General features: G+C 39.7%; 1 protein-coding gene across 2 annotated transcripts in view; it reads left to right on the forward strand.

Moving 5' to 3' along the window:
* The window catches only part of LOC117824525 (kinesin-like protein KIF13B), a 37627-nt gene that overhangs the window by 221 nt on the left and 11661 nt on the right, over positions 1-25745 (forward strand). Inside the window, exons 2-30 of one of the 2 annotated variants that reach the window (XM_034700045.1) lie at positions 131-233; positions 469-548; positions 2076-2169; positions 9117-9129; positions 9224-9284; positions 9711-9803; positions 11266-11446; positions 11869-11956; positions 12111-12245; positions 12726-12838; positions 13178-13289; positions 13619-13831; positions 13939-14049; positions 14433-14567; positions 14669-14799; positions 15549-15635; positions 15756-15946; positions 19227-19458; positions 19550-19712; positions 20901-21047; positions 21167-21316; positions 22151-22279; positions 22571-22744; positions 22925-23082; positions 23717-23849; positions 24065-24211; positions 24322-24351; positions 24485-24584; positions 25253-25379. In XM_034700045.1, coding sequence (XP_034555936.1) covers positions 482-548; positions 2076-2169; positions 9117-9129; positions 9224-9284; positions 9711-9803; positions 11266-11446; positions 11869-11956; positions 12111-12245; positions 12726-12838; positions 13178-13289; positions 13619-13831; positions 13939-14049; positions 14433-14567; positions 14669-14799; positions 15549-15635; positions 15756-15946; positions 19227-19458; positions 19550-19712; positions 20901-21047; positions 21167-21316; positions 22151-22279; positions 22571-22744; positions 22925-23082; positions 23717-23849; positions 24065-24211; positions 24322-24351; positions 24485-24584; positions 25253-25379 — 3515 coding nt within the window. In that variant the 5' untranslated portion in view covers positions 131-233; positions 469-481. The remainder of the gene's footprint in view (positions 1-130; positions 234-468; positions 549-2075; positions 2170-9116; positions 9130-9223; positions 9285-9710; positions 9804-11265; positions 11447-11868; positions 11957-12110; positions 12246-12725; positions 12839-13177; positions 13290-13618; positions 13832-13938; positions 14050-14432; positions 14568-14668; positions 14800-15548; positions 15636-15755; positions 15947-19226; positions 19459-19549; positions 19713-20900; positions 21048-21166; positions 21317-22150; positions 22280-22570; positions 22745-22924; positions 23083-23716; positions 23850-24064; positions 24212-24321; positions 24352-24484; positions 24585-25252; positions 25380-25745) is intronic. The other variant, XM_034700046.1, reaches the window with a different exon arrangement.

A 25745-nucleotide genomic window follows, 5' to 3' on the forward strand; every position in this document is an offset into this window, starting at 1 on the left:
GCGTGACTTGGGTCAGTCACATTTATCTGCAGCCTTTCTGACAACATTTGACCCCTGTGTATGTGTGTGTGTGTGTGTGTGTGTGTGTGTGTGTGTGTGTGTGTGTGTGTGTGTGTGTGTGTGTTTGCAGTGATCCAGCTCTCCTTAGCGCGCAGGGCTAGCTGCTGTATGTAGCCTTCTTGAAGGTGCCTGTGGGCGTCGGACAGGGAAACAACTGCGCACTGTTTAACCCGGTTTGTTCAATCATTTTAAAGTACTTTGTCTTGTACTGGCTTCATGGACGAGGCTTTCTAGTTACTTTGAGTTGGTTTTAAGTACTAATACTGTATCTTACTGTGTTCAAAGTTGACTTGTCACGAAACTGCGTAAACATAAGTGAATGTGTTCCGATGTTATTCATAGAAATGATATCATTTTGCGCATATTTAGTTTTAACTTGTGTAACTTGTGTCTACTCGTGTCTCTCAGGTCAGGTGGCACCATGGATGACAACATGAATGACTCCAATGTAAAAGTCGCTGTTCGCGTGCGACCAATGAACAGAAGAGGTGAGTGCAAACCTGCAGACAAACACGGACTACATATGTGGACAGAGAACCATACAGTCTATTATTGTCAGTGGTGGACAATGTACACAGCTTCATTACTTAAGTCAAAGATAGTTACTCCAGGTCAAATTATACGTATCATTCTTCATTTCAAAAACCTCTAACACGGGCTGAAGATATGGACATGGGTGGTCAGGTGGAGAATTATAGCCATCATTACCACCTCTAAATGAACTGCCTGATCTGAGTGAAATTCACTCTGTGTTTGCTCCACGTTCAACCGTGGAGACGCACGATATACAGGTACGACTAAACCACTGAGACAAACAGAACTACACAAACACATTTTACTGTCTTAGAGATCAGATTTCAGAAAAGAGAAGGAAATTCATGAGCTGACTTTAAAGCAAAAGTAGTGAGTAACTAGAGCACTGAAAGAAATGTAGTGGAGTTAAAAGTACAATAATTGTTAAGTAATAAGTATCCCCAAAAAATAATACTCAAGTAAAGTACAGATACTCAAAAAATTTACTTCAGTACAGTACTCAAGTACAGGGTTCCATTTAATAATAATTTTGTCGAGTACAGGTTAATCCTCAACACCTCGACTTATTTGAGATTATAACATACATTTTCAGCTTTTATTCCTTTAGATCACATTTTCCACATGATACTTTTCCTCTCTTCGAAAAGGTCTTGGCCAGAGTGTAGAACTGGAAAAAGAAAACCTATGAAAGAAGCGATGAAATCACATCCTGGCAGTAAAATGAACGTAATGTATTAACAGTGAGTGACATGTTCAAAGCACCTCACTGGCTGTAACCTATCCCAAAAGCTGGGCAGAATTCAAGTGTTCGTGTTGTTGAACAGCATCCCCTCCCTTAAGCTTGCCATTCATTTTATGTTACAATCATTTTCCAGGTGTGTGTCCAAAAGGGTTTCACACTTAAAGTTTCCGCTTTAAACTATTGCACTGGAATATTTCCCAACACATGTCAGTTAATTCCTGCCCTGTCAGGAAGTCCCACCATTATCTCCTCCCAAAACCTTCCCGTGTAGGCAGGACTAAGGAGCAGAAGCTTTTCCTCACTGTGTTGCTCAGGGAGCAGTTAACTGGTTGTAATGTTTGCTCAGGCGAGTCCTTGATGATTCACCATGAATAAACCCATTTCCTGGCTGACCATGTTGAGCTGTTTCTGCCATGATCACGAGGAACTGGCACACACACAATGAATGCCACCTGTTATTATGTGATGACACTTGTGTCAGGGACCAAAAAAGAAAGTTATAATGACAAATGCATGGATGAGTTTTGAACTGTTTGAACATTACATTACCATTATACCGTTTAGAAAAAGTGGTTTTGTTCAAAATACATTAAACTTTTTTGTTTGTTTTCAAAACTGAAAAATGTGGGCCATCCACATGTCAACAATCTGGTGCTGAATTACACTAAAGAAAAAAAGCATGTCTTCACTGCATCATGATAATACATCCCTTTTCTTATTGATGTCTGTTTCCATCCAGAAAAAGATCTGAAGACAAAATGTGTGGTGGAGATGGAGGGAAATCAGACAGTTCTGCATCCAGCTCTTACCAACATGAACAAGGGAGACCCCAGGTAAGCTTCAGAGATTCAAACACTGTCTTACTTTTATTCAGCTTTTGAATGCTGATTCATTTGCAGACACTGTGTTTTATTCAGAAGTAATAGCTTATCTATAGCTGATCCTGGACTAGTCACATATAGCCTACTGAGAGTAACCAGTTTGAGTTATTATTGAAAAGGTTTGAGCTTGAGTAGCATCAACTTCAAAACAAGTCAGACTGGAATCATAACTCTGAAAACAGAAGACTTGAAAAACCTCCCAATTCTGAAGTTGTGCAAAAATGTTTGTTAATAACTTGATTAAGACACCAAACACAGCTTTAGAACCTGGACTACTTTTTGGTCTCTATTGAGGAATTTGGTCAGACATTGTTGATCATGATTGATAACTTAACTCTGGACTTGATGGACTTGACTTGAGACTTATTTTGGGACTTGTTGGTCTTGGTTCAGAACTAAGTCTTCAGTTTTGGACTTGGTGGGACTTGTTAATGTGTGTTGTTTACTACTTGGGATTTCTCTGCTTGTACTCCAGACTGTAGACTTGTCTGTCTTAACTTGGGATTGGACTCTTTGAATCTAACTTGGGACTTAATGGTCATTTACTTCAGACATTTAGGACTCGTCGGCTTTGAGATACATGACTTGGGGCTTTATGAGACCATGATCCAGACCGGGGTCCTAGTTTTGGACCTGTTGCTCTTGATGTATTGATGAAATATCATTTAAAAGTAGCAAGGGATGAATCTACTGGAAGTGATCTGCATAATATAGGGTGGATGTTTGATGAAACACTAACAAAAAGGATTAATTTCATGTGCTTTTTCATGAGCTTTTAACTGATCACGCTGTGCTTGATCTGGAAATGTTTAGATTGGAACATTTATCCATGTATTAAGCTTTATTCACATCTACTTAAAGTTAAGGCAAGTTTAATGACCCTGGTAGTATTTTTGAAGTCCCCACTTACTTGTTTGTCCAGGTCTTTGGGCAATCCCCACAGTTTTAATCATTGATTGGATGAGTCATTTAAAGTTGCCTTTTAGCGCCATGAGTGCTGTTGACTTATTTTAAAAACTTAGGCGTGCGACTTATGATCCAGCACACTTTCAACAAATACCTCCTCAGGCTCCTTTAGCTTTCCCTTCTGCTTGTGCGCTGGAAACAATCCAGTGTCTGCCAGTTGCTCCGTAGACTGCCAAGTGAAAGTTTTTATTACATCACATGCTGCAATGAAGTTATATCCCTCAATAAAGGTGTTGCTTTAGAACATTTGAAGCACTTGTTTCTGCAGTTTAGATGTATTATTTCTTTATTTTTCCATAATTTCTAATACTTCAATAGAAATGTCTCAGGGCCCGAGGTGGCTCGGCGACAAGAAGGTACCCCTTCCTGAGATTAAACCCTTTTTAATGTAGTGATTTGTTAATGTTTGGCCTCATTAAAGTGCGTGCATACACTGCGGTTACTGTCCACCTGCTTCACCAGTTGAATCATCCGTTGGATTACTGAAATAAGAGTTCATTCTGACTCTTAACTTGTCTGTCGGGTTGGCACCCAGCTCCCTGGAAGAAGCTCAGATCTAAACGTCCCTGGAAGAAGCTCAGATCTTACTGTCACTCCACCCATTCTGCCTGTATTTCTCCTTTCCATTTTCTCCTCCTCCCCCAGTGTCCTTCCTGCAACATTCCTCTCTTTACAAAGGGTGTGTCTGTTCCAGCTCCATCCTGCTCAGGTTGACGAGTATTGATTTAAAGGAATAAAAACAAAGGGAAGGGCCATGCTGAAAACAATTGCTAATGTAATGAGTCTTAATCATTGCAGTAGCAATTCTGCTGTTAATACGGAAAAATGTCTTTGGTTAGATATGTCAGAATTCACATCGATGCATGCAGGTGAATAGTATCAAATGACAGATTTTGCTGTGTTGTGCTGAATGAAAACATGACAGTGGGCTTGTGTTGTATGTTTCTGAATATGTTTGTTGTTAAAAAGCAGGACACTCCTCTCTTCCACCTGCAGTCAGCCGGTTATTGAGGCAGAGCAATTCAGGTTCATGTTCCCTTAAGGTTGTTTTGGCTCTGTGTCAGTGAATCAGCCTCAGGGCGGCCCCCTCTTGATTTGAAGGAATGAGTCTCTGTCTCGGGGGGGGGGGGGGGCACATTTCATAGTTATCATATGCATTAGGTGTGTGTGTGTCTGTTGGTGTCTTTTCTGCCCCAACATGCTGCAGCAGTAGTATGGTTACCCTGTGGGGATCATTGTGAACAGGTTTTACAGGCTCAGTGCGCCACAGACACTGAAAAGAACACAATGACTGAGGTCACAGAAAAGAACGAGTGAAGGAAAGAAACAGAAAGTTTGTTTTTCACTGAAAACAGAAAATTGAGTAAAAGCATCTTTGATTTGTTCCCCGGTGGACTGTATCCCATTATGAGCATAATCAGTGTAATAGAAAAGCTTTTCTGTAAAGAAAGTCACTGATCAGCCAATTTCACAAGGTTTGTGCTGAGTCAGCCCTCTGATGTGCTGCATGAGTCTCAGGGGATGTTAATGTGTTGTGGCACCCTTGGTAGCTGCAACCAGGACTACAGCAGGAGCTTTCAGACCCTCAAGATGGTGGGGATAAGTACAGATCTGGGTTTGCCTGTGTAGCTGTGAAGCCCTCCATAGGTCAGCAGACTTGTAAAACAATATTTTCATGGATCATGTGTAAACATGCTAGAAACAGACCCTGGAGTATTCATCAGTCATTGAATAGTAATTGCAGCAGAAATATAAACACAGTGTTGAGCTTTTCTTATCTGAACTTTGCTTTGATAAGAAAACCACTTTGGGTTTTTTAATCTGATCATGGCATCACAAATGTTTGCTGGCTGTGTATCCTGACTTTTAGAGATTTGATATAATCAGTCTGCAGTAAGCGAATATCCACCCAGAGGGACTTTGTAGTATCAGATCAAATCTAATCCGGTCTATTGTGTCAGACTTTATGTTGGTCATAGACGTGCCGGCCTACCATCCTCCTCCCTGACTCCATGGAGCTGCAAGTCTCTGCCAGTTATCTCAGGAATGTCCTCGCCAGCCCAGGACACACAGGACTTAATTTTGCTCTTTCGTGGATCAGCCAAGTCTCACATAGGGAGGCCTTGTTTCATTAAACCTCCCCCCAGACCACCCCACCCCACCCCCGTGTGCCCAAATTGATATTTATGCCTGAGTGGAGACTTGTTTGTTTTGAGTTATTTATGGCTCCGATCTTCAAAGGGGGCTTCCCTGGAAACTGAATTCACAAGTTTAAGAATGATTGATCTTCCCACAACAAATACTAGAAAAGGTCGACCTAGATGTAGATTAGCCAAAAATATTAGTTCTTCTTTATACTGATCTTATCTTCACTTTAAATGACGAGGTGAAATGTGTCTAAGAACATTTCAGCTAGTCTTCAACAAACATGAAGTCATTTAGAAGAGTAGGATACACACCAGCTAATAATTAATAATCCTATAGTAATCCCTTTGTGATTCATTATTTTTTACTTATGACTGAGGTTGCATTGCCCTAAATGCTTGATGGTGTCTAAAGGCAACATGCTAACAGCTTGATGAAAATATCACGTAATAATGAGCAGACCTGATGGGAACAGGACTTAAAAACAGACTTAAGCATATAACTGTTTACACACTTAATAGACATTGTCTTTCTGTCCACCTGGAAAGTATGACATTCATAAAGAAAAGGACCATTCAACATCAAAGCAGTTTGGTGATCCATCTTTGAATTGAAGTGTTGGTTATATTTTATTATTGTGTTAATATTATTATTATTGTTTTTGTTAATTATAATAATACAATAATAATAATAATACATGAACACTTCTACCTTATTATTATTATTATTATTATTATTATTATTATTATTATTATTATATTCTAAGCAATAATAAAAATAATACTTTATATTTACATAGTGATTTTCAAAAGAAGTTACAAAGCACTTATTATACAATTAAAGAGACAGTAGGCAGCAATTAATAACATATAATAAACATAATAAAGTATTAAACAAGCATCAAAACAATAAACCATAAATGAAAAAAAACAGCAAGTCCTAAATAATGTGTTTTCAGAAGTGACATAAAAGAGGACCGTGTGTTGGCTTCGCTGATCTCCTCCATACTTACTTACATACTTAGTCATTGCTAGTGTGACTTATACTAGTTTATTCTCAAGTAGTAAGAAAACATATTTGGTTTATCTCATCTAGTGCTTGCTTGTTTATCAATTCATCTGTCATTAGTCGTAAATATGTAAGACCCTACAGGTATTAATGTCTATTATTACCTTGATATGAAAAGCCTGCACATCATCATTAAACCCCATGATGCATTTTTTCATGGACTGATCATAAGACTCTGATTCAGACTTAAACAGATGTGGACATGCTGTAGCTTGAACGCTACACGACAGATGGACAACACCATGACTCTGCTCTGAAGAAAGAGTGGGTTTGATATCTGACGTTTGCTTGCTGGAATGTGATGCTGTTTGCTGATTGATACACAGCTGTACTTGGATGAAGCTGAAATGCAGTGATTGGTAAAAATGCAGAGTTCAGGATGGACCTGTGTCTCAGAGAAAGTCTCTGAGTGTAGCTGAAGGTCACATCCCCCCTCTCCATTCCCAGCGAGCCAAAGAGGATTATTCTCCTTGACAGATTTTTAAGCTCACTACAATTAAAGAAAATATCCTTGACTCTTGACTCAAACTTCTTACTTCAGTGACATTGACCTGACATCATGCAGGTTTTTTATATTTACTGCTTTACGGTTTAAGTGCTACAGTATTGTTTAATGTGCTTTTTTTGACCTACATGGAGCCATTAGAGTTCATGAAGTACCTGCTATGACACAACACGTCACAGTATTTATTCTTATTGATTAGAATGAGTCAGGACTCATCAGGGGACTCATGAAGTATGTGAGCAGGCTGGAGCAATGTTGTTACAGTGTCTGGGCAAGTCACCCTATGGCCTAGCCCTGGTATGTTTGCACAATCATGAGACCTGGATGCAACCAGAAGGGGAAAACATGATCAAATGATAGAAAAGCTTTCTTTGACTGGACACGATGCATGTGCAACAACAAACATCACTTCAGTACATCTGGTGTGTAGGCCAGTAACTGATCAATAGATAAACCAGTTGCAGGCGGCTGTAGCTCAGTGGGTAGAGTCGGTCGTTTATCAATCAGTAGGTTGGCAGTTTGATGCAGTCACATGCCGAAGTGTCCTTCAACCCAAACTTGTTGTTCAGCGGTGTGTGAATGTGTATTAATGAGATTAGCTAATACTGATGGTCCCCTACTATAGCAGCCTCTACCATCAGTGAGTGAATGTGGTGTGAATGTGACCAGTAGTGTAAAAATGCTTTGAGTGGTCAGAAAGACAAGAAAAGTGCTATAGAAGTACAAATCCATTCACCATTTACTGTTTCCCTGTTATTCTCCTATAACTTAGCTTCAATTAATTAATTATAGGAGGATTCAGAAAGGTGCTGAGCTGTTTTTAAGGAGGCGAGGAAGCACAGTGTTGATCTGAATCCACAAGCTATACATATTTTTGTCTTTTTATCCCAGACCATTTAAAATCCCTCTAAAGTTAACCACTTGAGAACAATAATCTAAGACTCCCCAAACTGGCCTGAAAAATGCTGGTGGGAAAAATGAATCAGTAAAGCTAACCGTGTGTTGTTATTCTGATTCTGATTCTGATTCTGATTCTGATACTGATTCTGATTCTGATTATTATTATTATTATTATTATTATTATTATTATTATTATTATTATTATTATTATTATTATTATTATTATTATTTTGTTGTTGTTGCTGTTGTTTCAACAACATGTATTTATCCTACATTGGAAATGAGGGAAACCTCAATGTCTTTTCCAGAATAAATACAGGTTTTGAATTGAATTGAACTGATTTTTTATTTTGCTGTCTACCCTTATTTATTTATCTTATTTATTTACTTGTATTAGTTTTATTTTGAGTATTTTTTATGTTTAGCCTTTTCATTATTTTACCCATCTCTGTTGTTTTCTGTCTCTCGTTCTTTTGTAAAGCACTTTGGGCTGTATGCTTGTGTGTGTGAAAGGTGCTATATGAACAAAGTTGAGTTAAGTTGAGTTTAACAACTGCTCATCCAGCTTCCTAATGTGAATGTGTGTAATAGCGTAGCAGTGATGTGACCGAGACTCAAAATCAGATTTCAACTTAAGGGAATTATTTGAAGGGCTCTGATGGTTTTCCCTCCAAATGTTCTTTTGCTTTGATGAGAATTTTAAAATTACCTAGACCACACTGTCAGATATATGAATGCTGCCAGTGTTCAAAGTGTTGCCAAAGTGATACATATTTCCACATTCAGTTGCCCAGGACGTAAACCAGGCAGCAAGTTTGATATACCCAGACTGTCTCTGAGAAAGATGACTTGACAAAGCCAGTCAAAGATAGCTGGTATCACTGAGGTGGTTATAACTGTCCCTGTTAATTCATGCCTTCTGATTCAGACTCTGTGCGCACTCACTGATAAGGAAGTGTTTATAACCTTGTTTGATGCTTCTTCTGCACAAAAAGGAACACTTATTGCATCAAAAACTACAGAAAAGAGATGTGAATAAATGTATTCTTTTTAATCCACAAATGAATTGACACAAACAGCGCCTACTTTTTATTTCTGATGTGACAATTACACACACACAGTTCACAGTTCGATACCTGAAAACTCTGACGTTAAGCTCAGCCTGGTTTACCCTCCTCGGGCGAGGAACCTTACTGTGTCTCCTCTGGTGTTTGTATCCTCAGGCCTGTGATAGAGTGACAGCTGTTGACATGTTCATGTTTATTTTAACCATGGTTGTTTATGATATTCTTCTCTTCTTCTCTGTGCCCCTCAGGAGTCAGCCAAAGGTGAGTGTTGAAATAAACTTCTTATAGTTGAAGTCACACGCTGCTTGTTGAAAATTGCACAGTTCATTCTAGATCCATTTTGTTTTTCCTTCAGGTTTTTGCCTATGACTGCTGCTTCTGGTCGATGGATGAAACACAGAAAGAGCATTTTGCAGGTTAGTACCTTGATATGAAACTGATTTGTCTCCTACTCTGCTTTAGTGTATTCTTTTTTCAGCAGGTGAGCCTGGTGTCTCCTGAGAGGTTTCCTGATATCCTGAACTATTTAAGGAGTCAAAGATGAGGGGATGGGGGGACTCTGGGGGCAGGATAACAAGTTGTACTTCAGATAGTTCTCGGTACCTGTTTATTGTAGTGGAACAGAATCATTACCAGGGGGCATCCTGAAATGTGAGGGTTATTTTAGTTCATCTGCCTGTGTCAGATATATTGAACCAGAACAAAATGTTCAGCATGCCCCCTCTGAGCTGTAAGCCTCCTCTGAATACTCTTCACCTTTAGCTCTGTTACTAAAGTAATCTCTGCAGTGTCTTTATTTTTCATTGATGAGGTTTTAAAATGTGTGTTTTCTGATATCTCAGGTCAGGATGTCGTGTTTCAGAGCCTTGGGGAGAGTCTACTTGACAACGCCTTCTTGGGCTACAATGCCTGCATCTTTGCGTATGGACAGACAGGTAACATTAACACCTTGACAAAAAATATCACCCTGTTATCTTCTGATGATGAAACATTTCATTCAATGAGAATTTCTGCCGAACAAGGTGTTCCCGCAGCGTGCTGTAACTCACTTTGAAACACACAGCTGTCTCCGACTTACTTCAATCAATTAAACTTTATTTATATAGCACCTTTCATACAAATCAAATGCAATTCAAAGTGCTTTACAGAGATTGCAAACAAGAAAGAAGCAGAAATAAAATAATGCAAAGACATAAATATATATATATATATATATATAAATATATATATATATATATATATATATATATATATATATATATATAAATATATATATATATATATATATATATAAATATATATTTATATATTTATATATATATATAAAATAATAATAAATACATTTAAAATAAAGACTAATGCACACCAACAACAATAAAATATGTGTAATTAAAATAAAAGCCTCAAATTAACATTAAGAATATAAATAGGTAAAATAGATAAATTCAAAAAAGGTAAGGATAAAAGTTGAACATAAAATTATGGCAATAAAACTGAGTAGATAAATATAAAACGAATGGTTAAAATTAATAGAATAATAAAACAACATTAAGATAATTTACTTCTGGCGATGGTCTCACTTACTTCATCACATTAAGAGCCATCTTTATTAATTTCAGGTTTTATTTTCAGAAACATCATTAACAGCTTAAAACTCCTCACAGCAGTTAAAATGGTCCTGAACTGTCATTTTATATAACTAGCATGCTTTTCCTCATGTACCAGCTCATAACACTTTGAGAAATATCATTAGTTTTTAATCCAAAATTATCTCAATTTGTTCTTTGTTAGTACACACACACATGCATATTAACAGACACACACAAACACAGGCTACAATTTGAAGTCGAACAAAAAAATGAATGTCGTCACGTTCTCCAGCTGAAAAGATGTCTCAACAGTCTGTTTCAGGAGCATTTTTCACGTTCCTGTTACTCTTAAGAATCTTTCCTCTCTGACATTTTTCTCCTTCAGGTCTGTTAATTAAACCTCATTCAGTTTGGATGACAGCTTAAGAGGTGCTGTGGCACATTTATTTATTTATAGTCATGAGTACAGTTTTAATTCTTTCCAGCAATGTTGAGCAGAATCTCTGGCAGTGCTCGATGCAGTTGTAAAAGTTTACTAAGTAAATTAACTTTTCATTATTGTTCATTTTTATCTCTCAGCTGCAAATTCGTAAAATCTGTCATTACTGGACAAAAGCTTTGAAACAAACAGGAAGTTTTTTTAAATGTCTTTTTTATTTTGAACTCAATTTTATAACCTTAAATTGATTAACCAATTAAAATCTGAATCTGATTCTCTTCCTCAACATCATGTCTTTTTTCTGGTGTCTCGCCTCTTTAGTTTCCTGTTTGATATTTGGATCTGTAAACTGTAACTGTGTGCCTCCAGGCTCGGGGAAGTCGTACACTATGATGGGCTCTGCAGAGCATCCTGGTTTGATACCTCGGCTCTGCAGCTCCCTGTTCAGCAGGACGGTGCGGGAGGCCCAGGAGGGAGAGAGTTTCACGGTGGAGGTCTCCTTCATGGAGATCTACAACGAGAAGGTCCGAGACCTGCTCGACCCTAGAGGGTGAGAAACTGGAACATGGAGTCATGTGCAGAACAGACTTTATTTACATAACTTTACATGACACTGGACTCTTTCAGAAAATGACTGTATGGACCGTTTGGAGTCTATGCTGCAAACTTTCACACCTTTAAGTGTTTTCAACTTTCTGAAAGTACATACCAGTTTGTAACGAGTTTCTACTACATGCATGTAGATGTTCTCCTTACAGTGTTGTTTGTTGTCCATTATATTTTAATAATACTCATATTTAAGTCTTGCACATCAACATTTATCTTCATCATAGGACTGACAATACGTTTATTTGTTTGCTCTGAAAGAGAGGATAGCACTTGTCTGTTATAATTTGTCATGTTTTCATTTCATTTCCAAAGGATGGATAGTATCAGACAGAAGGATTATTACATTTCTCTTTCTCTCTGCAGAAACCGGCAGACACTAAGAGTGAGAGAACACAAAGTCTTTGGTCCTTATGTTGATGGCCTCTCTCGCCTGGCTGTAGCAAGCTACAAGGTACTAAAAAATACTTAATGAGGTATATTTAATATATCCTCTGTTTTTCTTTGGCTTTTATGACACCGTGTCACCAAGGGAAAGAATACATTTCATAAAGTTTGGGTGCAGACTAGTCATGTTTGTTTGTTTGTGGTGACTGTGTCTCTAACAGGACATAGAGTCTCTGATGTCAGAGGGAAATAAATCTCGCACCGTGGCAGCCACCAATATGAATGAAGAGAGCAGCAGGTCCCATGCTGTGTTCAACATCATCCTCACACATACACTCATGGACCTTCGGTCTGGGGTAAGACACAACCAAGTGCACACACTGAACAGGATCATTATCCTTTTATTTAAGACATCATCTATCATTGGCACACCTATATAAATCAAAGTAGACTTTGATTTTGAGGATTTTTTTTATAATAAATTAATTTCAATAGCAGAAATTTGTAACCAATTTCACAAAACCCAAGGCGACAAAGGACAGCGAATGACCACATTTTATTCTAAAAACATAATCATGATTTAATTTTTGCCTGAAATCTTCATAATTTGCTGTTAAAGTTTTTTTTTATGGTTGTGTTGTGTTTTTTCTTAGCTAAATGTACTTACTGTGGCTTCACATTTGGTCTTAAATTTACCTTACATTACATCATTGTATAGATATGTAGTGAGACCTTCTTAAACTGGTCATCAGGGAATTTTCAGTCTTCATACAAGATGTTGAAAAAGGTTGACGGTTGCGTCCTTTGTGCTTCTTTATGTCACGTGTCTACTTCAGACGAGTGGAGAGAAAGTGAGCAAACTGAGTCTGGTGGATCTTGCTGGCAGCGAGCGAGCAGCAAAGACCGGAGCAGCGGGGGAACGTCTCAAAGAAGGCAGCAACATCAATAAGTGAGTCCACAAGAAGGAAGTCTGTCATAACACCACAGACCCTCTGTGATCCAGAGCTGAAAGAAGTTACCAAAACATCCACAGAGATGTGATTGTGTTTGTTTGTTATAGGCTGCCACTGTTTATTTTGATATTTTATATTTATTATTTGCATTTTGCATACACAGCAGCAATAAGTCAGCTTGTTTTTAATCTTATCAGGCAGAGATATTTGTGTTGTTTTTTTACTTTTCTCTTGCTGTTCTTTGTTGAATTCTGTCACCATAAACACTTCCCTCTCTTCTCTATATTTACCTACTTCTTGATTTATATGATTATTTTTTTACGTGTCTACTCGAGGTCTCTGAGCACCCTGGGTTTGGTAATCTCGGCCTTGGCTGACCAGGGAGCAGGAAAGAACAAGAACAAGTTTGTTCCCTACAGAGACTCTGTGCTCACGTGGCTGCTCAAGGTACAAAAAAGAAAACAACAAAGCTTGTTTATACTGATTCCCTTTCCAGTAAATAAACAGCCGATTTCTATTTAGCTGTATAGAAGTACAGATTATGTTAAAAGTCCCAGTAGTGTGAATTCTCTTGATTTTTTTCTATACAATGCATTTCCAGAAAATCTGCTCAGTTGGAAAGATATTTTCTTTTGCCAGTTTTTGATTTAATATAACTTTTTAAAACTAACACAGCATGCTCATAAATCAGTGCTTTTACTTGTATAGTAGTGTGATTTATAGTTACTGTTTTTGAGTTTTGTCATAAAGGTATAAAAAATGTCTTTGACTTGCAGGACAGTCTGGGAGGGAACAGCCGCACAGCCATGGTCGCCACCATCAGCCCTGCTGCAGACAACTACGACGAGACGCTGTCCACCCTGCGTTACGCTGACAGAGCCAAGAGCATCATCAACCACGCCGTGGTCAACGAAGACCCGAACGCCAGGATCATCCGAGAGCTCAGAGAAGAAGTGGAGAAACTAAGGGAGCAGCTTACTGAGGCTGAGGTGCAGATTATTGCATGTTTTTATCCTCTACAATGAACATACATATTCAATTTTCTAGATAACATTTTGATCTTTGGAGAGAGTAAAGCAGCTTCTGTCACTTTCAGTCTATGAAAGCTCCGGAGCTGAAGGACCGGCTGGAGGAGTCGGAGAAGCTCATCCAAGAAATGACGGTGTCCTGGGAGGAGAAACTGAGAAAGACTGAGGCTATTGCTCAGGTAACAAGCACAGAAACATCTTCTGTAACAGCTTCCAAAAAATGTAGATTTATTATAAATGAGTTAATCCAGTTAATAGTAGACTTCAATAGAGATTAATTAAGTGAGCGTACACTCATTAGACTGATATACTGACAGATATATTCAAACTGAGGTTGTAAGAGTTGGATTTTTGAGGAATTCAGTTTATTTGTTCTTGACTTGACTCAATTCAACTCAAACTCCAGTTGTTTACTGGGATTACTTCAGTACAGAGATTATTTTCACAGTATCATTTCTTTGTTCTTTGTATTTTCACCCTTGGAGTTGTTTCATGTCAGAAGCTAGAGATCAGAGTAAGTGGTGTAATTGTTCACATATTAAATAGCAAATGTTTTCTGTAGGATCGTCAGAAGCAGCTCGAGAGTCTGGGCATCTCCCTGCAGTCCTCTGGAATCCGAGTGGTAGACGACAAGTGTTTCCTGGTCAACCTTAACGCTGACCCTGCCCTGAATGAGCTACTGGTCTACTATCTGAAGGTACCACAAACACATAAGGTGTCCATCACAGTTTGATAGTACGTGCATAGAAGTTCTTTGTTTTACTGAACTGCCTCTCCTCTCCTGTCTCCCACCTCTAGGACCACACCCGTGTCGGCTCAGCCAACTCGCAGGACATCCAGCTCTGTGGAATGGCCATCCAAGCTGAGCACTGCATCATTGACATCACAGAGAGCAACGGCGTGGTGCTCAGTCCTCACCGCAATGCTCGGTACGTACTCGGCCTGAATCATGAATCATGATGTCGCTAAACAGAGTAACATGTCCTGTTTACATATAGCTTTTACTGTTCTAGATGAAAAATGACTATTTCTTAACAAGGATCTTTAACGCCAGGAACAAATATTGAAAAGCGGAGAGGACCTCAAACCCCATGTATAGAGGCTATAGCCCTCAAGTGGGTAGCCCAGGTTTAGGTCTCCCATGTCACTCCCAACTCTCTCTCACTCCACTCTGTTTCCTGCTCTATCCACCATCCTAAAAATATAACTTTAAAGAAAGGAAATAAGAGGAGTCCTTGAGGGATTAAGCTTGCAGTAGTGCAGCTTTAAATATACAAAGACAATCAAATAGTGACATCACTCCTCCACAGCTCTGCCTTTCATTGTGGCTTGTTTTGGTTTTGCAACCCTGTACCCAAGTTTACTGTTTCTCCCTTCATTAATAACCTATTAAATCTTTGAATGTAGAAACTTGCCTCGAGCAAGAATCCACTGCTCTGAGTTTGAAGGTTTTGAAAATCACTGCTATGGACTCTTGGACCGTAACCAAACAGGATGTGTTAAAGCAGTTTAAATAAACACTGTGGTCTACTGTTCTTTCTAATGCAAACTACATGAAAATCTATAAAGAAATGAGGGATGCTAAACCGTACAACTGCACCAATCCTTTTTTTATGTCTGCAGTACCATCTCTCAGTTCAGTTACCTCACTTCATAAGGATCTTTTTTCTATTGGCAGAACGTGTGTGAACGGTGCTGTGATCACTACTCCAGTCCAGCTTAATCATGGAGACCGGATCCTGTGGGGAAACAACCACTTCTTCAGGTGTGTGATGACTCTGAACATTCAGGCAGATTTGTATATTTTAAATGTGATTAGCAACTGTTTTCCTGTTTTTGCCACGTCACATTTCTTTCTCTCTAACATGTTAATGCACATTCACAGGATCAACCTGCCCAGGCATATGGTCCATGCTGGAGGGGAAGGTGAAGAGAGCAATGCGGCGATGAAGATGTGTTTGAGTACTGAACAGCTGGAGGTGGACTTTGATGCATCCAGTGAAGCATCAAGTGAGCTGAGCTTCGGCTTCGAGTTTGCTCAGGCTGAGGTCATGATTAAAGGGATGGGCAACAACGGTGAGTACGCTGGACATTTTTCAACTAATGAGACATTGATACAGTCAAACAAAAATATTAAAAACATGTGTTTCATGACTATTAAGAAAGCAGTTGTCATAGTCTTCTGGAACTACTTTACATTTTATAGTCAGCTATCGACAATGGATTGTTCAAACAGGTGTTGTCTGTACCATTTTGAATTTTTCTGTGATGCAGGGCCCCAGACAGAAAAATACTTCTTTAACGTTGGTTTGCACGATAAAAACAAACTCATTATGAGGTTGGCAATCTGTAATTCTAGAGGGTCAGGAGATCTGTGAGCTGGAGTACCCACCTGGACCTGAAGTTTAAAAGTTATTTCAATAATCTCAAGTGGGGTCCTGATCCTGTTTAAGCTATAACAGGCCCTGAAAACAATCTAAGCTGCCCAATGAGAATGCTCATTGGGTTATGAACTCACCAGGGAGAGCTTGAGTCCCTTTTTAAGGACCAGTTATTGTTAAACACTCAGAGAAATGAGTGTGTGTGAAATGAAAGTTTTTTTCTATTTGTCTGTTAATTTTCTCAATTCAAAGATTTGTTTGAACAACTGTGCATGAATGTGTTGATATAATCTCCAATGTGGCGTCTCCTTTGGAGAGGTGCTGTGAGTCTATTTTTGCTAAAATAATTTTGAATGAAGGTCAAGCCTTACTTTTTTCCACTGACGGTTGCGGTAGTTATTCCTTAGAGTTTCCAAGGAGTTCTACCTGTTAGTTAGCTCTCTGTTAGGAGGAGCCTCCCTCCTCTGAAGGGCTTCCACCAGCTGAGAAAGAGAAGAAGAGGAAGAGTGAACAAGAGGAGCTCTGAGGAAAAAGCTGAACTAGTTTTGGAGCCTTCTAATTTATTCTCTGATGATGTTGCTTTGGGCGTTAAAACCCAGCAGCACTCCCTTCTGCATGTGTCTGTGTGTGTGTGTGTGTGTGTGTGTGTGTGTGTGTGTGTGTGTGTGTGGTGTGTGGGTGCTGATGTCCATGATGTCATCCAGGATGGCCTCGCCCTCTCTCACATGTCAGGGAGATGTGTGCATATGAAAGTTGGCTTGAGTTGAACCAAAGTTCATTATGGATGAGTTGTCCTTAGTTGACCCAAAACTGATCACAGTCATTACAGATGTTGGTGCAGGTGGCTCTGGGAGGTCTAATTTTTAAGGCCTCCAAGCTCTGTGGCCTTGGAGGTGTTGAGACAATCATTTGACGGTGTCTAATTAGGGAGTAGCCATTGTAGGTTGCCCTACCCCCCTCTTCTTCTCTTACCAACTGTCTTAAATCTTATCTGCAGGAGTTAATAATGAACATGTTGACAGTTTCTGACGCTCACATCTGTAGAAAGTCCCCAGACTTCCAACAGAGAATACCTTCCTCTTGTATTTTGAACCCTTTCACTCCTTTTAATCTCTTCTGTGAGATTTACTGTGAAAGTGATCATGGAGAAAAACAGTACAAAAACGTTCCTAGAACAGTGTTATGTTCAAAAACCCCAAGCCCATTTGTTGTTGAAAGTATCAATCATTAAAATTGCTCACAATGTTTTAAATTTTCTGTACAAGACCTAGAGCTGACAGCCATACAGGCAGCTCAGGTAGACTTTAATTACATACACTCCATTCATTGACATCTAAATCCTATTTATACCTTTAGCATATAACATGAACAGTGCCAACACACTCTTGGTAGCACCTGCTCCTTGATCACTTTCACTAGCTGGGCCTGTTAGAGTGCTGTCTTTGTCTTCATGAGCTCTGAAGTACAATGTAAAGCTACAGTGCATTAGTTCTATTAAAGCATTAGCTCTATAAGCAATGTGTGGGTTAAAACTGTCATTGCAATTGATGTGGTCTTCCACAATAAGAAATGTGAGATCATGGCAAAGAAGAAGTTAGTCACCCATTGCAGCAGTCATGGTTGAGTTTCTAAAAGTGGACAGACAACAATGGAACTCTGCGGCACAGAGGAACTAAGGATGTAACAGTCAACACACACACTTTGCTTGTGTTCAGCACTGACCGACTGTTTTATTGACTTTTTATTTTCCATCATTCTAAGAAAAGAGACTAACTCTACTCTTGAAGAATGTCACAGCTATTGTTGTAATCTGATGGTGACGTAATATGACTTTCAATCTGAAGCAAAGCACATGTTGTAGTAAAACACAGACATACAATAAAACAATGGTTAACTAGTTCAGGTTTACAGCTTCATAAGAGGGCAGAGTGTAGCATGTCTGCCAAACAGCTTGTGGAGTATGATTGTGTAAAAACCCTATTCTAAATTTGAAAGTGTTCATTATAACAGTGACACTCCTGTCATTTGGGATGACAAAACAAAGACATGGTTTTCTTCTAAAGCTTCTAAAAAGAGTTCTGTATCAAAATAAGCAAAGCTGGGGATCATGTGACCCAACCACCCGAAAAACCTGAACGACTCTCAGAAACTAGGTCACCGACTCTGCTAACGACCCTGTGTGACCCCATACTGACGACTCTTAGAGACTTATATTTCCTAGCTCTATTCACCTTCATCTGGTTGTAACTAGGGATGTAAGGATATATCACAAGACAGTAAAAAATCGATACAAATAAGCGTGGATTAAAATTGATTCAACAAAATGTGTATTATGATATTATTTTTAAACAGTAGAAGGCTCTATCTGCATTTCACTCCGCTTGTTCAACATCATGAAGTCTCTTGCGCTGCTCTCTCGTCACTCACTGAGTTGAGCATAACAGACATGGCGGCAGCAGGTGAAGACTGCGCAGTTCAGGATGCACCTTTGTGTTTCAAGTCGGAGGTACGGCAGCATTTTGGCTTTCCCTGATATTCCTGAAGACAAACATGTCAATTCCAAGCCAGGGGCATAAGCTGCACTTTAGTTTATTTAAAGAGATTTACCTTTTTTATATTTATATATATATTTAAAACTTTCATTTGGGAATCGTTCACTTTCCATTTCTTTATAATTGTTCTGAAATTTCCAACAAGGTACTTTGGGGTTGAGTGTATTCTTACATACCTAGTTAGAACTGATGAAGCCTTTCAGAGGATAGGTGAAACGTCTTCAAGAATCTATACCATGTCAAGGATGACAGAGAACCTTCACAGACACATGATTTCATGTTTTGACCAACAGCTCTTATGTCACTAATTTGATAAGACAGTAAAGAAGTTTAAAACAAGACTTCTTCAGACTTGTTCTAACTCTCTTGCATCTTTCCTCCATCCATCCTCTGCTGACACATCCTTCTGTTCCTTTCCCTCAGACCCTCTGCAGTCCGTGTTACAGACTCTGGAGAGGCAGTATGAGGAGGAGAAGCGCTGCGCCTTGGAACGTCAGAGGCAGATGTATGAACAGGAGCTGCAGCAGCTCCGCAAAAGACTAACTCCGGAAAAACCTTCCAACCTTCTGGACCCGACCGGGCTGCTGCCCATTGGAGCTGCACCTGGAACATCACCTACCTCGCACAAACGCATGAGACGCTGGAGTGAAGACAGGTGAGATACAACCAGGGGATCTGACATCTTTCCTGATACTTGTCAAGTCTTTGAATGTAAAAAAACCCATGTATTTATGTTTGTTGTTCAGAGAAGCGATGATGACTCGCAGCCTGAGGCGCCTGAGAGAGCAGATAGTACGGGCTAACCTGCTGGCTCAGGAGGCCGGCTTCATTGCAGAGGAGCTCAGCAAGAGAACAGAGTACTTGGTCACTCTGCAGATACCTGCTGCCAACCTGGATGCCAACAGAAAGGTAGCGTGCCTGCCTGCGTGCCTGCGTGCCTGCGTGCCTGCGTGCCTGCGTGCCTGCGTGCCTGCGTGCCTGCATGCCTGCGTGCCTGCGTGCGTGCCTGCGTGCGTGCCTGCGTGCCTGCGTGCCTGCGTGCGTGCCTGCGTGCCTGCGTGGCTGCGTGCCTGCGTGCCTGCGTGCCTGCATGTTTGACTCTGTATGGCCTTACTCAGTTAGAACTGAAACAACTAAGCTTTTATATTCGTTAGTTTGGCATCACCTCATGTCAGTTAATTATCAACCAATTTTATTTATATAGCGCCAATTTACAACAAATGTTATCTGAAGACTCTTACCAAACATAGCAGGTCTAGACCGTACTCTATGTTCTATTATTAACAAAGACCCAACATCAAGACAGGATAAGATCCAGTCCCATTTTACAGGCAGGACTCAGTCTGATCTCATCTTAATCCACCATGAGCAGAGCACTTTGCAGCATTTAGCAAGTTACAGCAACAAGGACAAACTTCCCTTAACAGGCAGAAACTTCCAGCAGAACCAGACTCATGTTAGACACACATCTGCTGAGACCAGAAAATTATAGCGATCGTAGGTGTATTAAATGCAGGAACGTCAAATTAATGCTAATAAAGTGATCTCAAATTAATTAGCTTGTAGTGGTTCCTGAAGTGTTCCCAAGATGTAAAGAAACCATCTCTAGATTACATTCACACTGGAGAACACTTTAAAGCACAAGTGATAAAGTAAAAAAGTAACTTTTGTATGAGCAGCAAGATGAGTTATTGTCTACTTGTATAATAGACATCTTCAGATGATGTAAAAAAGAAAGGAAAGAACTAAAAAAACAAGTGTGTCATCTCTTTATGTGCAGATTTTTCAGACTGAAAAAAGTACAAATTGAATCAGTAATTTCTGCAGTTAGACTCTTAAGGTTTAGATAAAACAAGTACTTTAGTAACATTGAGTGTTGATAATCAAATCTAACTAACATTGATTTTTTAAAAGCGCTTATATACATTTGTTCCTTTGGAACCTGTGGCTGCCTCATAGGAGGGAAAAGCACCATGAACTCATTAAAAACTGGTGTATAGCTGGTTTGCAAGTTATATACTTATTGCACTGTCCTTTTTTGTTTGAATTCTAGGCATGAATAATTAAATGTTTTTTTCATCCCTGCCTTCTTCATAGCGTGACGTAGTTCTGAGTGAGCCAGCTATCCAGGTGCGTCGTAAAGGTAAAGGGAAGCAGATCTGGGCTATGGAGAAGATGGAGAACAGGCTGGTGGACATGAGGGAGCTCTACCAGGAGTGGAAAGACTTTGATGAAGACAACCCTGTGAGTTAATTGATGGACAGATATCAGATTAGTTAGATACACTTTTATAAAGCAGGAAAGTTCTGAAACAAAAATGATTTATTCATCATCTTTCCTATCTCCTACCTTCTCTAACACAGGTGATGAGGTCGTATTTCAAACGTGCCGACCCATTCTTCGATGAGCAGGAAAACCACAGTCTGATCGGTGTGGCCAACGTTTTCTTGGCCTGTCTGTTCTACGACGTCAGGCTGCAATATGCAGTACCCATCATCAACCAGAAAGGAGAGGTAGGAGCCCACTGGGTGCAATGGATGATTGTTTTTATACATTTGCAAGTTAAACTGCAGTGTTATAATCTTTTTCAGTACTTTACGCTGCTTCCTGTGAGTGTTTATCTTCTGCAATACAACTGTTCTTCAGTCGGACTACAGATGTTGATGTTTGAAATGTGAATTTATGTTGAAGGAGTGGCTTATAGTGAAAAACATCCAGAGAGTTAGCATCCTAATGCTCGGTGTTATTGGTGATTTTACCCAACTACTATTTATATTTAATCTCCCTCACAGCTCCATCAGCAGGTGTTGCTGAGCTCCGACAGCTCTGTACAAACACCAAAAATACCTGCCAGGCTGAACCACCTGAGCAGCAAACAGACACATCTAGAGACTAGCTGTTAATCAAAGTGGAGTACTCAGCAGCAAAGAGCAAGCTATTTCTGTTAAGAGAACGATTCCTACAGGGCTTTGTTACTTATCTGTGGGGTATAATTATTGGGATGAGGGCGCATCAGGAGAGATGTTCTCACTTAGCTCTCATCCTTCTCAAAGGGGCGCAATTATCTTGTGTTTATTCAAATTATTATTACAAAGTCAGAGATAAGATGAGTTATTTTATCTGGAGGCCAGTTCTTAGTCGATGCTAATGTTCTGTGTCTGCTGAGTTTGTAAATAAATAGATGTTAGCAAACATGTTTGCTGGGAAGGAATCAAGTTAATTATTCAATAATTGAATGAAGACTGATGGAGAAGTTGAAAAAGGCCGGAGAATCCAAAGTGATGTTTTCAGAGTTTAACACCGGGAAGGAAGGGAAGTAAACGTGTTTGTGTTTGTGTGTGTGTCAGGTGGCAGGTCGGCTACATGTGGAGTTGTGGCGAGGTACTCAAAGCTCTGAGGAGGAGGCTCCAAAGCAGTCTGACACCAAGCAGAGCAACAGTGATGGAGATCTACAGGAGCGCAAGCTGGATTGTGTGGTGAGAACATGCATATGTAATATATGTCAATATATAATACAGTTTATCAAATGAATCGATCAAAGGTGAGCAAAATCCAGTGTGTTGGGGGGATGTGAAATCACTGCCTAAAAAACAGAATCATGCTCCATAACCTCACAGACAGTTAAGCCAGACTAGTTCCCATGACTGAAGGCTTTTCTCCCTGTTGAACACATTTTAACTTTAGTCCACAGCCTGCAAAGAACTTAGTTTAAAAGACCGACACTTCTCAACATTGGTGAGATATTTTCCTCTCCTTCATCCTTTCAGGTGAAAATCCTGCAGGCCAACGGTCTGCCTCGTCACCTGTCCAACTTCGTATTCTGTCAGTACCACTTCTGGGGGCAGGAAGAGGTGGTCTTCATCGCCCCTGAGGTGGCCCCGAGCAGCACTTCCTCCACCTCCAGAGACCCTCAGTGCACCGTGGTCTTTGATAGTGCCAAGGTAACATTCTCACACATCTCACATCCTCCACCCTTTTTATCCATTTATTAAATGTATTCTGAAATGTTTTACAGGTATTTATAGAAGATGATGGATATTTAAAAATCCAACAATAACGAACACAACACTGTCAGTATAAGAGCATGTCAAATCCCTGTCTTATTATTCTCTTGTCTTTAGGACTTTTCCGTGCCCGTGTCGGAGGACTTTGTTGAGTTTCTGACTGATGGCGCCGTGGCCATCGAAGTGTACGGCCACAAACAAGCCAACCATCGCAGAAACCTGGCACTGTGGGACCTCGGAGTGATTCAAGCCAAGACCAGATCCCTTAGAGAAAGGTGCAGTGACACAAACATATGCACCATGCAGTCATCAAAGTTATCTCTTACAGTGATGCTGAAGTGCAGCCATGGTTTAGGTGTTTGTGTCACCTTTTAGAGATATATTAGACCAATTTACAACAGGAGCCATAATCATAATACAAACTGTCGTCATATACAAGTGAATATTATCAGAATCCGTGCTTCATTTGAACACATGATACGTCGATGAGGGATAAGAGTTTGTTGTATAAAATCAGAAGTGATCTGCTCTCAGTTTGCAGCTCACTTGGAGCGACTAATGACCTATCAAACCAATCAAAAACTGTCGAACAATCAGGCCTTTTGTTGTCCTTAAAAGAAGTGCCGCATTCAAAACCAGAAATCTTGTTGTAGACCATACTTGTGTTACAGTCCTGAGACAGATGTGGTCTCTCTTAGCCCAACGCAAGTCTCACTTGTTGGACTGTATACAAAAGAGGGAGTCTGGTCTGGATGTCAGTTATCTAGATATCACTGGCTAAAAATGAAGCTGCAGAATTTGGCTGTCACCACCAGACATGAAACAGTTTTAGGTCACTGCTGAAGGGATCAAAGATTGGTGTTGTTAATAAGCTCTGACCTGGTGTGTGTTACGATGCTAAACCTGCAGGTGGAGTGAAGTGACCCGGCGACTGGAGTTGTGGGTGCAGCTGATGGAGCTGAACGAGGCAGGAGAGTTTACGACTGTGGAGGTGCTGCCTGCTAAAGACGTACGCACAGGAGGAATATTTCAGCTCCGACAGGTAAAATTGAGCTTTTTTGGTCGTGAATTTATTTTAAAATATGTGGATTTCTGTTGAAAAGGAACAATTTTCCATCAGGCGTTTTCAAGGTTGATTCATAAGTGCAGGTCACACCTCACTTCAGTGCCTCACCTTGTGATTGTAGAGCCATGCTTTGATACATCAATCATCTTCTTTACCAAAACTTCACTATGTTATGTGATTCTTCACCTTAGGGTCAGTCCCGTCGGGTTCAAGTAGAGGTGCGTCCGGTACCAGACTCAGGCACCATGCCCCTCATTACCGCCTCCATCCTCTCAGTGTCCATTGGAGACGTCAAGGTCCGGCAGACTGGCTCCTCTAAAGGCAGCGACACACGTTGGGTGAGGAGGGAATAAGACTCAAAATGTGTTTTTTACTTTTTAAATTAAACAGCTCCACTTCTTCAAACTGCTCGACTCTATTAATGTTTCTCTTTTTATTTTAATTTCAGGGTGGAGGTGAAGATATGGACAGCTACCAGGTATGTAGACTCAGTTACAAAGACACAGTCAAATGATTTTCAATGAGCTTGGGAGTGTTTCTCCTCAGTAAACATTGAACATTTTTGCAACATATGTATAAGTGATCATCTGTCTGCCTTTGTGTGTGTGTAGGAAGTTGATGTGGAGAGGATGAGAGAACAGTGGCTTGACATTCTTACTCAAAGACAGGAGTATCTGGACCAGCAGCTCCAGAAGATTGTTTCCAAACCAGGTAAAGCTGAGGAAAACGTAAAGAAAGCAAAAATAAAAACTTCTGAACACAACAAAGAAATGAAGCAGAAATTTTTCAGATGTGTTTTATTTCCATTCAACTTTTCCATCTCTAAATCTTTGTGCACTTAAAAAGTAATACACAACCAGTGACCAAAGTTATCCAACTTTCACCAACCACTCTGTTTGATTTTACTTTTTGTATTATTTATTTATCTAAAAAATACCAAATAACTAGTTATAAGTGCAAGTACTGCTATATTTATTCCTTTTTTCCTGAACAAATTTGTGTCTGTGAATTAAATTAGAACTGTACAAGCCGAGTTACTAACGTTGTTACAATCACAGCTTCAATAAATCATCTAGTTAGTATTTAATTTCATAATAGTGTAGATTTGTTCATTTGGATGGATGAACAATAACACCGTATGATCATACACAAAAAACAGCATACACTTTTGTTCAGTGTCAGTAATCAATAATCACAGTTCACACAGACCTATAACAAAAGACTTAATGCTTTCAAAACTGTAACTTGTTCATCAGCTTACTAGGAAGTGTATCACATTTATTATCCACATTGTTTATTTATGAGCTCATCCTGATTGTTAGCTTGTTAATGTTTTGAGCTCTCTTGTTGTGTTGGTTCACCTCCGTGTGTACTCTTAGATAAGACTGAGGACGATGTTGAAAGGGAGTCTCAGCTTCTGGAGTGTCGCCTGACACTCACTGAAGAACGTAACGCCGTCCTGGTGCCATCAGCCGGGAGCGGCATCCCCGGAGCGCCAGCTGAGAGGTGTGTGAAGGAAAAAGAATCTGAAATGTTTTATTTCTGTTATCTTAATTCATTTTTACTGTTTCCACACAGAACAAAATGCTTCCTGATCACACTTGGAGATACTTTTTGAAATAGCTTTTGCTACTTCACACTTCCATTATTGAAAGTTAAACAATACCTCTTTCACTCTGACAAATTGACTCTACAGTCAGGGTTTCATTGCAGATGGATATTTTGCCGACATGTGTCACAAAGGAAACATGGATTACATTTGTCTCTTCTTCCATCTGTTAAAATAGTTAAATGCTGCTCACAAAAAGACAAATAAATTCATTACATGATGTCTTCAGTGATAAAATGTATCAGATGCCTGTTTATAAGGGC

Source organism: Notolabrus celidotus, chromosome 13, assembly GCF_009762535.1.
Source record: "Notolabrus celidotus isolate fNotCel1 chromosome 13, fNotCel1.pri, whole genome shotgun sequence".
Taxonomy (NCBI): Eukaryota; Metazoa; Chordata; class Actinopteri; order Labriformes; family Labridae; genus Notolabrus; species Notolabrus celidotus.